At 43.5% G+C, this 12,876-nt stretch overlaps 1 protein-coding gene across 4 annotated transcripts in view; it reads right to left on the reverse strand.

The window, feature by feature from the left end:
- FGF12 (fibroblast growth factor 12) overlaps window positions 1-12,876 on the reverse strand; it is a 589,282-nt gene that overhangs the window by 257,292 nt on the left and 319,114 nt on the right. Inside the window, exon 1 of one of the 4 annotated variants that reach the window (XM_003807662.4) lies at window positions 5,711-7,402. The exons of the other annotated variants lie outside the window; for them this stretch is intronic. Coding sequence (XP_003807710.1) covers window positions 5,711-5,909 — 199 coding nt within the window. The 5' untranslated portion in view covers window positions 5,910-7,402. Of the gene's footprint in view, window positions 1-5,710; window positions 7,403-12,876 lie in introns of those variants that run through there. 4 annotated transcript variants of the gene reach the window in all.

Below are 12,876 nucleotides of genomic sequence, written 5' to 3' on the forward strand. Positions count from 1 at the left end.
GAACATCCGAGCCAGGAGCCTAAGCCCAGCACATAACAACATAGTCATGGGACTGCTTCTTCAGTCCTGCCCTGAAGATCTCCATCAGCTTTCCACTTCTCTCCTCCACTCTGGGGGCTCTAGACCACACACACGGCAAAACAAACCATGTAATCACGTTCCACATTTCTTGAACTTTTCATCAGATTCCCTCCAACAATAGTTTCCCAGCTTCCTAACCCTCAGTGTGGTGGGAGATAAAAGCAGATTATCTGCAGTGTGGAACTGGGGGCCATGTGAAACTTAGTCATCTTCTGATTCCATGAATCTGAACAAGTCTCATTGCCACTTGAGGCTTAGTTTTCTTTTTTCTAAGATGGGGCTATCTCAGTAGACTGCTATAAAAAGTAAAAGAAGCAAAAATTATAAAGAAATTCTATAAATCCTGAAGTCAAGTTATTATTATTAAAATTTATTATTATAGATGATTAATTTATAGGCATTTTGCATCTACGCCTTCTCCCACTCACAGATGCTTAGGAGGTAGTCTTGGAATCACAGCCCTTTAGATGTGGTGTACCTTTCTTTAGAAAATAGGAAAAGTTCTGTAATTCCATGAGTAAGCCAGAAGATAAAATTGAAAATATAGCATATCAAGCGTGTCCCCTATGTCTAACAAGGCTGTTTTGTGGAATCATCATACAATCTATAATAATTCTATACGTCAAAAGCAAATATACATGATGATCATGCATTCAAAGAAGAGACAAGAAAAAATTGATCACTATTAACATATTTCCAAAGCAAATCTACAAAATTTCCAGAGCAAATTTATTCTCTCACCAAGAATAAAAGCAATGTGTTTCCATATGAGTAAGCCCAGGACTTTTTAAAATACAATTTTATGAGACAAAGCTTACATTTCTAAAGATCTTCCAAAATATTCCTATTGCTTCCTCAAATGCAGAGACTGCCTCACTTCCTATAAATTGCTTTTCTACTTCTGTTCAAGAAAAACAAATTCATTAAAACTTTAAAGACTTAATCTCGAGTTACGTCTTGATGAGATCTCTGTGGGATGAAAGAAATCAAGAGATCACAATAACTGCTATTTTAAAATGTTCCTACAATGGAAACATAATTTGTTGTTGAGAATGCACTGCTGTAGAGAGAACAGAATTTTAAAAACATGTTCAAAATATCAGTTTAAACCCTAAGGTGGGTTTCTAAAAAGTTAGGGGTCTTACTGTTTTTTTTTTTTTTAACAAAAATCAAGCCAAACATCATTTAATTAGGCTGACTTTGTAGTTCAGATATGAGTCATACTTTTAAAAGAGAAAATGTAATCAAAGTACTTCCTATAAATGTAAAATATCACCTGTCATATAAATCTATTCTTGACCCATATATTGGCCAAAACTATTTCAATTTATAAAAATCTAACTCATATTCCATAAATCACATGATTGAACATTATTTCACCTTTACTGTCAACTTTCTTCTTGAAGTTTCTATTTCCTATGATATTTTCTTCCTCTATGCAAAAGGATACGTTTTATAATAAAAATGCTGAATGAGTATACTGTTAAACACTGTGCATCTACCGAAACAATGTAAAAGAATATTGAAATATTTTGAATAACCATAATTTTTATAACAGCAGAAACAGGGACTCAGAAAGATAAGGTAAATGAAAATCGACAAAATCGGGTAAATTACAATTACTACTTTGATTTATTTTACCATGTAGTGTAATTCTACTCCATTACTTTTTAAAGGGATCGGCGTATGAAATCAAATCTTTAAATTGTAAAAAAATTCTGAAGATCTTTAGGTTTTAAGATAGATTTTTCCTGATTGATTATTCTTTTCATGTTCTGGTTTGAGGTAAGAAACTAAGTTATATAGAAACATAATAAAAACACCCACATCACTTAAAATACCTAGATTTAGGCTTAATCAATTGCTTTGCTCTTTCCAGAGAGGGTCTCATTTGAAAAATGAAAGAGTAATATTGATGACCTCCAAGGTTCGTGGCCACTCAGACATTCAGAGATTCTACAAACACCTTTCCCTCCTTGATTATGAGTGTTATCCTTTGTCTGTAATAACTTCCGAGTCAAAACATACATCCTTTTGTAGTCAATCATTTGTACTATTGTTTCTACTCAAAATAAAGCTAAAGGTTGGACATGAATAAGCGTGTAATTCATACGGATGTACTAATAGTCTAGATAGAACAAATTAAGTGGCATCAACATTTAGGCAAATATTCTAGTGTACCTGACTAATACAGCCTTTTCACACATAAATAATGACTCAAATAATGACTATAAGTGCACTCTTTTCTCATTAGAAAGTGCACAAACAGAAATGTTCTAAAGGCTTTTTCATGGTTCAATGACCTCATCCAACTTTCCAGTTCAGGGTCTCCAATATTTCATTTTCAAAGATCTACAGTCCACACAGTGTCTAAGGGGCCCATTAACCCTAGCTGCCTATAGGTCTTCAATAATGCTAGACGGTGGTCATTGCTGAAGTCCAATGGCCTCCTTAGCCTATGCCTTCTTCTACAAGTTACCTCTTCTACTCTACCCTATCTCTGTTCTAATTATAAAATAATGATCACAATGATAATAATAATACCAATGGTTAAAACTTTGACAGAAGACGTCCAGTTCTTTACACTAGTTGATGTTACTTTCTGCTGTGTTGCAAAGAAGGTAGGAAAAAAAGTCAACTGAATCTAGTTCTAGTCTCAATTTTGACAAAACCTAGTTGTGTAACCTTAGATAAATTACAAACTTGCAATGGCTCCAGGATTTCTCATCTATAAAGACAGAGATTTTGCTGCACAAAAAGGATCCAATGTGTACCCTGGCCCTGAAACTGTGTGATGTGAGGCCATACCTAGTCATTTCCCATGTTTTCATTCTGTGTTACTGTCATTTTAAATCTGAGCCCTTTGCCATGATAATTTCAGGATCCCCACTGTATTTATACAGCTTCAATACTACACATATCAGAACTTGGTTAGCTAAGAAAAAAGAGAAGGAGAGATACTCAATGTGTCAGCCCCGAAATCAGAAATACAACCGTGGCCTTTCCCATCAAACACTTGCCTTAGATTCACTTCCTAAGCCTCACTCCCCTAGAAAGTCTGGTCAATGGAACATGTGTCTCAGTGACAGAAATTCAGAGTGGAAATTCTTTATCAGGACAAATTATTCCACTTCACCACTTTACCATTTGTGAGTTACTTTGTTAGTTCACAATGATATGGCTTAGGAAGGCTAGTGGTTTCAAGAATCAAATATTAAGTGAATACAACATCAAAGTGATTATAAAACAGATTCGAATCATTTTTCTTTTTGGTGTTTAGCAACTTCCTCCCAATCCAACTAAAGATTCTTCTCTGGAACTGATATGTGGAAGGTGCTATCTCCCTATAAATAGACTTATTCCATGCTATGTGAATCATGGCTGCTGACAGCAAATCAACAGATTAATTATTTGGCTTTGTTAGTGAAGATAATAGCACACTATCATCTTCCCAAAATGTTTTTACACACACCACACGCCCATTCTTCTAAGCTAAGCTTCAGAACAAACTGAAATGGTATACAAATACACGCAGGTTGCCCTTGCACTGGGAATGTCTTAATAGGTCCTGCCATCTCTCTGCCAGATTGTTATTTTGACACTTAAGCTAAAGGAAGTCACCAGTCAGGATCCTCTCTGATAAGATGAACACTGTGTAGAAGAAAAAGGGAGGCAAATTAAATGAACACTGAAGAAAACAATAAACTCAGAAACTGCCTCAAATCTCTGTTTTCTAATGAGATGCTAAGGAAGAGCCCACAGGAAGCAGCAAATACAGTCCTTCCTTCCCATGCAAAATGAAGCCATGCAAAAGTAACCCATTGATCATCTCCAAGTCAACTCCAGAGATCAGGATCAGTTTATGTTACCCGTTCACATATATCCACCTATCATTCTTATTATCTTGTTTTTTAGAAGAGGCTGACTAGGATCAACTCAAAAACGTCATATAATTTTCCCAACTAGAGTGCAAGCACGTACTTCAGAGATTGAGATATAAAAGTCACATTGAGTTCAGAACCTTGAAGTCCTCTGTAGACCACATAAGCCCTAAGAAAAGAAGGCCTCCAAATTATCCCTCCACAACAGAACAGGTTATTTTATTTTCCACTAGGTGAGTTACTTTGTAGAGGTAATTCAAACTATTGCATAAATCTTCACTTTATAAAATGAACATGCTATACTAATTGGTCATAAAATAATAGAGACTAATAGCTCCTGTCTTGGGATCATAATTATTTTTGTATACTCCTGAAATTTACTACTTTATCATCATCACAAAATAAGAAAATGAGCCTAGTATGGAGTGGACAATGTCATGAAAACCCAACGGAAAATGAAACAGGGTCGCTTCTTCACAAGGCTTAACCCCAAATTTCTGAGCTAATTCTGAGCCCGACTTGTCCAGACTTCCCAAGTGTCGCCCTTCATCCAATGGACCCAACAATGTACTTCATTGCTGGAAACCAACAGCACACCACAGTCAGAGTTGCAAAGAGACAAACTAGCCAACAGATTACAGGGCAGGCTCCCTTTCTAGACAGTATTTCCTTCCAGTTGTCCACAATAGGGGTAGAGTATCTGCAGAATGCAAATGGCTCTGCAGCCACAACCCAGAAAACCAACATTCTGATGGAAGCACAGATCTCTCCGCAATTCTGCTTCCGTTCTCTCAAGCTGGGAACACTGGCCTGGCTTGACCTGGAAATCATCATGTCAAAACTTCGGGTATCCAATTTCCCTTTGCAAGTAGAGACATATCCAAAAGCAATCAATCATCTGCGGCCGGGGCTGCAGAAGAGAATTAGCTTCAGAAAGCCCACGCCATGAAAATCTCTGATCAAGCTGAAGTTTTCTTTACACTCCTTGAGGCCAAACTGTGTATACTGTCTTGTTCCCTCAATGTCTCAAAAGTGTGAGTGTGCTAAGTATGGTAATAGGACAGAAACGTTAATGAGCAGAGTCCTTGGAAACCATGAGAGGGGTTGGAAGAAAATAATAGGAAAATGAAGACTGTGTAAAGGAAGTGAAAGAGCATGAGGGAAAAATGAAGAGGTGAGAAATTGACAAGGGCGTCTGAAAGATGCAATGCCAAGTGTTGCTGGAGGAAGAGTTGGAAAAATAATAAATTTAAGTTCATCTGGTGTCTACTAGGTGTCTATCATGGACTATGAGGGATAAGGGAAGGGCTGTATTAATCTTTAGGTCCTCAGTGGGCAGCGTAAGTACTGTACTCTACAGACGGATGGATGCATGGACGGAGAGATGCATGGATGGATGGATGGGAGAGCGGGAGAGAGAGAGAACAGATGAATGAATAAATGAATGAATGAAGTGGTCACTCCCCGCAAGGACTCTACAGGCTCTTTTGGAATAAGTGCATCTATACATGTAATTCTTCTCCTAGTCAAACCCTGGATTGATCAAAGTAGAGTGTTTTTGCTGAATATGGGGCAAGAAGCTATTCACTGACAGAGTGGTTGAAAGAGAGAAGTCTGGAAATGAGAGAAGAGGGGTCAGAATGTCAAAGAGGAATCCTGGTTCCCTTCCACGGGGGTCCCGAGGTGCTTTGAGGAGGGAGAGAGAGGGTGTCCCCTCTGGGGAGCCCACTCTCCGGGCTTCTACTGACCTGGTCTCCGCCTCACCGGCCTCTTGCGGCCGCTGCAGAAGCGCACTTTGCTGAACACCCCGAGGACGTGCCTCTCGCACAGGGAGCGCCCGTCTTTGCTGGGGCTGGAGCGGCGCTTGGAGGCCGACACTCGGTCGCTGTTGGACTCCCTCGCCTGCCGCTTCTGCCGGATCAAGGAGCTGGCTATCGCCGCAGCCATAGCTGCTCAGCGAGGGCCCCAGGCCCCAGCCTCTACTGCGCCCTCCGGCTTGCGCTCCGCCGGGGCGAGGGCAGGACCTGGGCGGCCAGGGAAAGGGCAGTCGCGGGGAGGCAGTGCTAAAATTTGAGGAGGCTGCAGTATCGAAAACCCGGCGCTCACAAGGTTAGTCAAAGTCTGGGCAGTGGCGACAAAATGTGTGAAAATCCAGATGTAAACTTCCCCAACCTCTGGCGGCCGGGGGGCGGGGCGGGGCGGTCCCAGGCCCTCTTGCGAAGTAGACGTTTGCACCCCAAACTTGCACCCCAAGGCGATCGGCGTCCAAGGGGCAGTGGGGAGTTTAGTCACACTGCGTTCGGGGTACCAAGTGGAAGGGGAAGAACGATGCCCAAAATAACAAGACGTGCCTCTGTTGGAGAGGCGCAAGCGTTGTAAGGTGTCCAAAGTATACCTACACATACATACATAGAAAACCCGTTTACAAAGCAGAGTCTGGACCCAGGCGGGTAGCGCGCCCCCGGTAGAAAATACTAAAAAGTGAATAAAACGTTCCTTTAGAAAACAAGCCACCAACCGCACGAGAGAAGGAGAGGAAGGCAGCAATTTAACTCCCTGCGGCCCGCGGTTCTGAAGACTAGGAGGTCCGTCCCGGCAGGGTGAGGTCTACAGAATGCATCGCGCCGGCTGCGGCTTTCCAGGGGCCGGCCACCCGAGTTCTGGAATTCCGAGAGGCGCGAAGTGGGGGCGGTTACCCGGAGTCTGGGTAGGGGCGCGGGGCGGGGGCAGCTGTTTCCAGCTGCGGTGAGAGCGACTCCTGGCCAGCAGCACTGCAAAGAGAGCGGGAGGCGAGGGAGGGGGGAGGGCGCGAGGGAGGGAGGGAGATCCTCGAGGGCCAAGCACCCCTCGGGGAGAAACCAGCGAGAGGCGATCTGCGGGGTCCCAAGAGTGGGCGCTCTTTCTCTTTCCGCTTGCTTTCCGGCACGAGACGGGCACAGTTGGTGATTATTTAGGGAATCCTAAATCTGGAATGACTCAGTAGTTTAAATAAGCCCCCTCAAAAGGCAGCGATGCCGAAGGTGTCCGCTCCAGCTCGGCGCCCACACGCCTTTAACTGGAGCTCCCCGCCATGGTCCACCCGGGGCCGCCGCACCGAGCTGGTCTCCGCACAGGCTCAGAGGGAGCGAGGGAAGGGAGGGAAGGAAGGGGCGCCCTGGCGGGCTCGGGATCAGGTCATCGCCGCGCTGCTGCCCGTGCCCCCTAGGCTCGCGCGCCCCGGCAGTCAGCAGCTCACAGGCAGCAGATCAGATGGGGATTACCCGCCGGACGCAAGGCCGATCACTCAGTCCCGCGCCGCCCATCCCGGCCGAGGAAGGAAGTGACCCGCGCGCTGCGAATACCCGCGCGTCCGCTCGGGTGGGGCGGGGGCTGGCTGCAGGCGATGTTGGCTCGCGGCGGCTGCGGCTCCTGGCCGGAGCTGCCCACCATGGTCTGGCGCCGGGGGCGCAGGCGGGGCCCCTAGGCCTCCTGGGGCTACCTCGCGAGGCAGCCGAGGGCGCAACCCGGGCGCTTGGGGCCGGAGGCGGAATCAGGGGCCGGGGCCAGGAGGCAGGTGCAGGCGGCCGCCAACTCGCCCAACTTGCTGCGCGGGTGGCCGCTCAGAGCCGCGGGCTTGCGGGGCGCCCCCCGCCGCCGCGCCGCCGCCTCCCCAGGCCCGGGAGGGGGCGCTCAGGGTGGAGTCCCATTCATGGGCTGAGGCTCTGGGCGCGCGGAGCCGCCGCCGCCGCCGCCGCCGCCCCTCCGGCTGGCTCAGCTGGAGTGCTAGCTCCGCAGGAAACTCGGGGCCCGGGCGAGAGCCACCGAGATGGCAGGTGGGACGCAGAGCCGGCGGCAGCCAGAGTTCCTCCCGCACGGCCCGCCGACCCACGGAAGAGCGAAAGAGCGCCCAGGTGGGGCCGAGCTGGGGGCCGGGCTCCTGGAGCGCTGGGAAGCACAGCGCGCTCTAGTCAGGTTCCCTTTCCTGGAGCCCTCCGCTTCCAGACTCCCTTCTTTCCTCCCTCCCTCCCGCCACCCCTCTCCCTCCTCTCTGTGTCTTCTGTCTCTCCCCTTTTCTCCTCTCTACGCAATCCTACGTGATTGAGGTTTGGATGAGAAATTCTCAGAGGCAGAGCGAGGGAACTGCAGCTTGGGTCTGCTCCGTCCGGTCCCTCCCACGAGAGAAACACAACCACAGTGGGAGTTAAAGGACCCTAGGTGCGCAAAGAAGAGGTGAGGGATGGGGGAGCTGAGAAAATGCAGTCCGCACTCTCTCCAATAAGCTTGAGCACGTAGAATTCTCTGTTTAGTTAGGAAGAAAGTGAACACTGGAGAAAGTAAAAATGACCTCTTGGACCTTATCGTGGGCCCCACCTATGGCTCATTTTGGAACAGGAAAAAGTGTTTCCGTTCTTCTTGGAACCCAGATTTCTTGGTTCTGTCTGGAAAGCTGCAAAGCAGGCTCAGTCCCTAAAAAGAGAGCCCAAATAAGCAGCCTGCACAGAGGATGACTCCAGGTGCGGTGAGGGAGTGATGTGGACAAGGACAGTCAACAACAAGCTGTGGAATGCAATCAGGTCTCCAGACGTGAATGTGACGACATCTGATGTTGGAGACACTGGGCAGAGGAGTTCTCCAAGTTAAAATGCAGCATGAAGCATTAATCACCTTCCATTCATGCTAAAGTCTAGGAGCGGCTATTGGTTTCTACTTACAATTTCTCTTCATATATCCCTAATCTCTCTCCTTCAGACACTTCACGAAGCATCTAGGATAGTGCGAAAGGATTAAATGTATGATTTCCAAGCACAGACAGGTGTATGTTGGCAACATCCTAATAGAAGGCAAGGAAAATGCAGGCCCTGAAGCTACTGAAAATGGATGTGGGACCCAGAGGGACCCCAGGAGCTTTCTAGATATGAGCACAAACCTATGGGCCTAGCCAAGATTCACTTGGGCAATAAGAAGGATTGAGATCTGTGACGTTGTTCAGATCAAGCAGGAGTCTAACACCCTACAATGCCCGGGGGCCTGGACCTTCCAGGCTGCCAGCTGGGCAAAGCAGAGGCTGGCAGATAGAGGCTCATGGGACAAACAGCTGGGAGGAGGATTAAATAGGCAAGACATCCTGAGGAAAGGGAGAATCCCAGCTGTCATTTGGGAAGCACACATCCCCTGCAGCAGTTCAGTGTGGCTGAATGAAGACAGTGGATACATCCTTGGAATTCTAGCAATACAGAACAAGACACGTGAAAAAGACACACGCACACACACACCTCAGGTCCAAAAGCAAGGCTGAATGCATTTCCATATGTGCATCTGGATGGGGTGAGGGGCATTACTTAACATCAACTGGTAATTCTATCAATTAGGAAAATGTTCACATTCCACAAATTAAATTATTTTCCTTCCTTGGCTACCAGAAGACTTGTCTCATTCTTGAGCAAGGCAGACACAGATAGTACAGTGGGCTTTGGGGGCTCCCTGTCCTTGCTATTAAACACCCACACAGACAAAGGTCAGCTAAGGGGAGTAGCCAGAGAAATAGGCAAGAGGGGGTGTATAATGAGGACTTGAGGAAATTATTGCTAAATTTGGAGTCTCTTTTATATTCTCAAAATGGGGATAATCATTCTCATCTACCTCGCAGAACTGAATGTGCATGTGTAAGCATTCTGAAAACTGGAAAATGCCAAATGAATGAATAAAATATGGCTGTTTTTTTTTTCCAAAGAAAATGCATGAGATTCACCTGAAATGCTTGTTAACATGCTGATTCCTGACGGTCTCTCAAAACACGAAGTGGAAGTCTGTATGGGTAGAGCCTGGGAATCTGAATTCTTCACAATTTCTCCAGGTGTCAAAGTTTCAGAGTTTAATGTATGTTTGCAACATAAATAATACTAGAAGACAAAAGTAAAATATAGTACATTTCTCCAGAACTGCAGTCCTGTGCACCGCCACCCCGCGCCCCCTATAAAAGGCCTGGAAAGAGGATGTGTATTCTTTAGTCTTTGTGTTCCTGATTTTTTTCTGTGGGTTTATGAGATATCAGGGTGTGCTGGTGCAGAAGGTAACGAATACAGAGGCACAGGAGAGAAGGAAGTTATGAGGAAAGATGAAAAGGCAGGTAGCCGATGCTGTCTGAAGTTCTCCTCTCTGTCTTAACCTGACAACATCAAGTTAGGCATTTAAAGAACAGAAGAAAAACAATGTCAGCTTTCTGGGAGCAACATTCTTTCTGTGTTTAGATCTCTATTAAAAGAAGGTAGTGTTTTGGATTCAATCGGACAACAAAGACTACTTTTTTCCTCGCACTCCTGCAGCTATTGTCAGAGTGCTTTTTGGCTTTTTAAGTCATCATCAGCATCATTTACTCCATTTCCCCAGTGAGAAGAGGTGAGTATAAAGAAATTTAAGAAGTTAGCTAAGACCTAAATATATGGATATTGAGCTCAGAAGCAATGCTTAAATCAGTTAATTTTATATATAGAAATTCGTAGGTTTCCTACCTGGGCCACTAAATCTCATAAGTCTTTCTCCACAGTTACTCGTACATTTCCAATATCTTTGCATTTTGGGATCAGGAATGAAATTAAGCCAACCTACTGATGATTTAGGTTAAACTAACAACCAGGTATTTAAAGGGTTATGTCCCAGGGATACCAATACTTTGATTTTTATGCTTTCTTTGAACAACTTAAGAATTTCTTATTCCTATTCTGAAGACATTATGAGTGGAAGAAGTTTTAATTACTTTGAAGAAAATTGTCAAATGCACATCAAAATGATAATTATGTAGTTATATTTAGTTATATATATATAGTCTATGTTTTTGGGCTCTAGTCAAACAAATAAAAACATGAGCAGTCTTAATTATCTCCACATTTTAAAAGGAAAAACAGAGGCTTTTTGATCTTTTGCTTATTCATAGGCCAAGTCTTTCAACTTCCAAATCTACTATTAGGGCTAGTTTACACATTCATTTTAAACATTGCATTGTCCACAGATTACATCCAGGGCTCTGTCAGTTACTGTGAAATTCCATACACTTCCACATTCTCTCTGCCCTCAACAAGCTTCCAGTTCATGACATTATGAACTTTCTTGGCTCTTGTTTTAATCGCCCACTAGCTGTATGCTGTTGGACACGTTATTCAACCTCTCTAAACTACATCTGCAAAATAGATACATAATAATACTAGCAGTACCTAACTAACTAGGCTCTTGAAAGACTCAAAGAAGATGTGATAATAACGTAAAGTATGAGAATGACCATGCTGTTATTAAAATCTCCATTTAAATTAAGTCCCTGCCATAAAATACAGATTTCCTAAAACAGGAAAACACACCTTTTGATTCATACACATCATCATTCACTCTTGGAATGTATTTAATGAAGGCTGAAAATTTACTTGAAATGAATGATTAACCTTGACATTGTCATGGCAAACAGAATTTTCATTAGTGGAATATTGTCAGTGTCCTTGTCTTGAGAACACAAAGAAGTCTAGCTCTGCTCATACATCATCTTGCTCTGAGATCAGGCCCCTGACTCAAAGTCGGGTGAATATGAGCTCACTGGGCTCTGCCACAGCAAATGGAAGAAGACCTTTTCTCCATGAATTTTATTATATAAAGTAGCTGTATTTCCACTTGCTTTTTTCTGACATATTGTCAGTTACAGTAGGCTGACAAAAGCAATATAAACAACTACTTTCTAATAATTTGTAAATTCCTTTATATAGCAAATTTATTCATGGTGCTTTATTCAACAATTCGACAACTGAATTACTACATGTTATATGTCCATCTGGTTTTGATCATCTTCCAAAACAGAAAAGAGAATAGATTTAATTCCTCTTTATGACATAGATGAAGGGTGGTATCCTCATTGCCCAAAAAGGGAAATTTTCAATGTTTTGGAGAATAGGTATTTTGATAAGAAACATAGATATAATTAATATGAGCCAATGAGAAGTGCCCTACACACTTATAAGTGCATTACAATTATTGACACATTGAATCCTTACAACAACTCTATGAGGTAAGTTCTGTCATATCGCCATTTTATAAATGAAGAAACCAGGACAGAGAGGTTAAGTTGTTTAACCAAGGTCACCCAGCTAAGAATTGCCAGAGTTCAGATTCACACCCATATAATTTATTTCCAGAGTTTCCCTTTTACCTCTATGCTATACGCATGTCAACAAAAACAAAACACCATGAATAATTACAATCATGTAATAAAGTCAATAAAATAAGAATGTGCAAATCACATACATTTATGTAACTCTTTACTAATTACAAATCATCTTCTCATGTATTATCTCACTGAGACTCTTCAACAATCTTATGATGGAAGCTAAAGGGAAAATAATAATTCAGTTTCACAAACTGAGACTCCAATAAGTAATGTGATCGCCCAAGGTCATACAATCAATGAGTGAAGATCTATGAGTTTAATCCAGGCCTTCTAACCTCAATGTGACTACTGCCCTAACTAAAGTAACCTGGAGGGGAAAAATGAGAATGCCAAATGTACTTCCATTCACTAGCTTCTAACATGGTTTCACATCTTGTGAATGACCTTGAAGAGATCATTTTGCGTTGGAAGGGAGAGGAAACAAGTATCCCCAATTCTCTCCCCGTGAAGCTCTTTCCTTTTTCTAGATGAGGAAGCTGCTCCTGGTTTTACTATTGCTGACCAAGACAGGGTGCTATGTTTTCTTTGGTTCTAGGAGGGTGGTCTTGAAACACTCTCCTTCTTAGTTTAGTAATTCAAGTCGAGCTCAGTAAGAAAATCAAAGGGAAACTAAGTTAAAACAGAAAGTAAAGAAGCTTATAAGGGGAAAAATATAAATTTCCTCCATTTTCATTCCTTAAAAATGTACATTGGTTTGGCTTATACCACCTAGGAGATGGTTGATACTTGGTT

This window comes from Pan paniscus, chromosome 2, assembly GCF_029289425.2.
Source record: "Pan paniscus chromosome 2, NHGRI_mPanPan1-v2.0_pri, whole genome shotgun sequence".
Classification (NCBI taxonomy): Eukaryota; Metazoa; Chordata; class Mammalia; order Primates; family Hominidae; genus Pan; species Pan paniscus.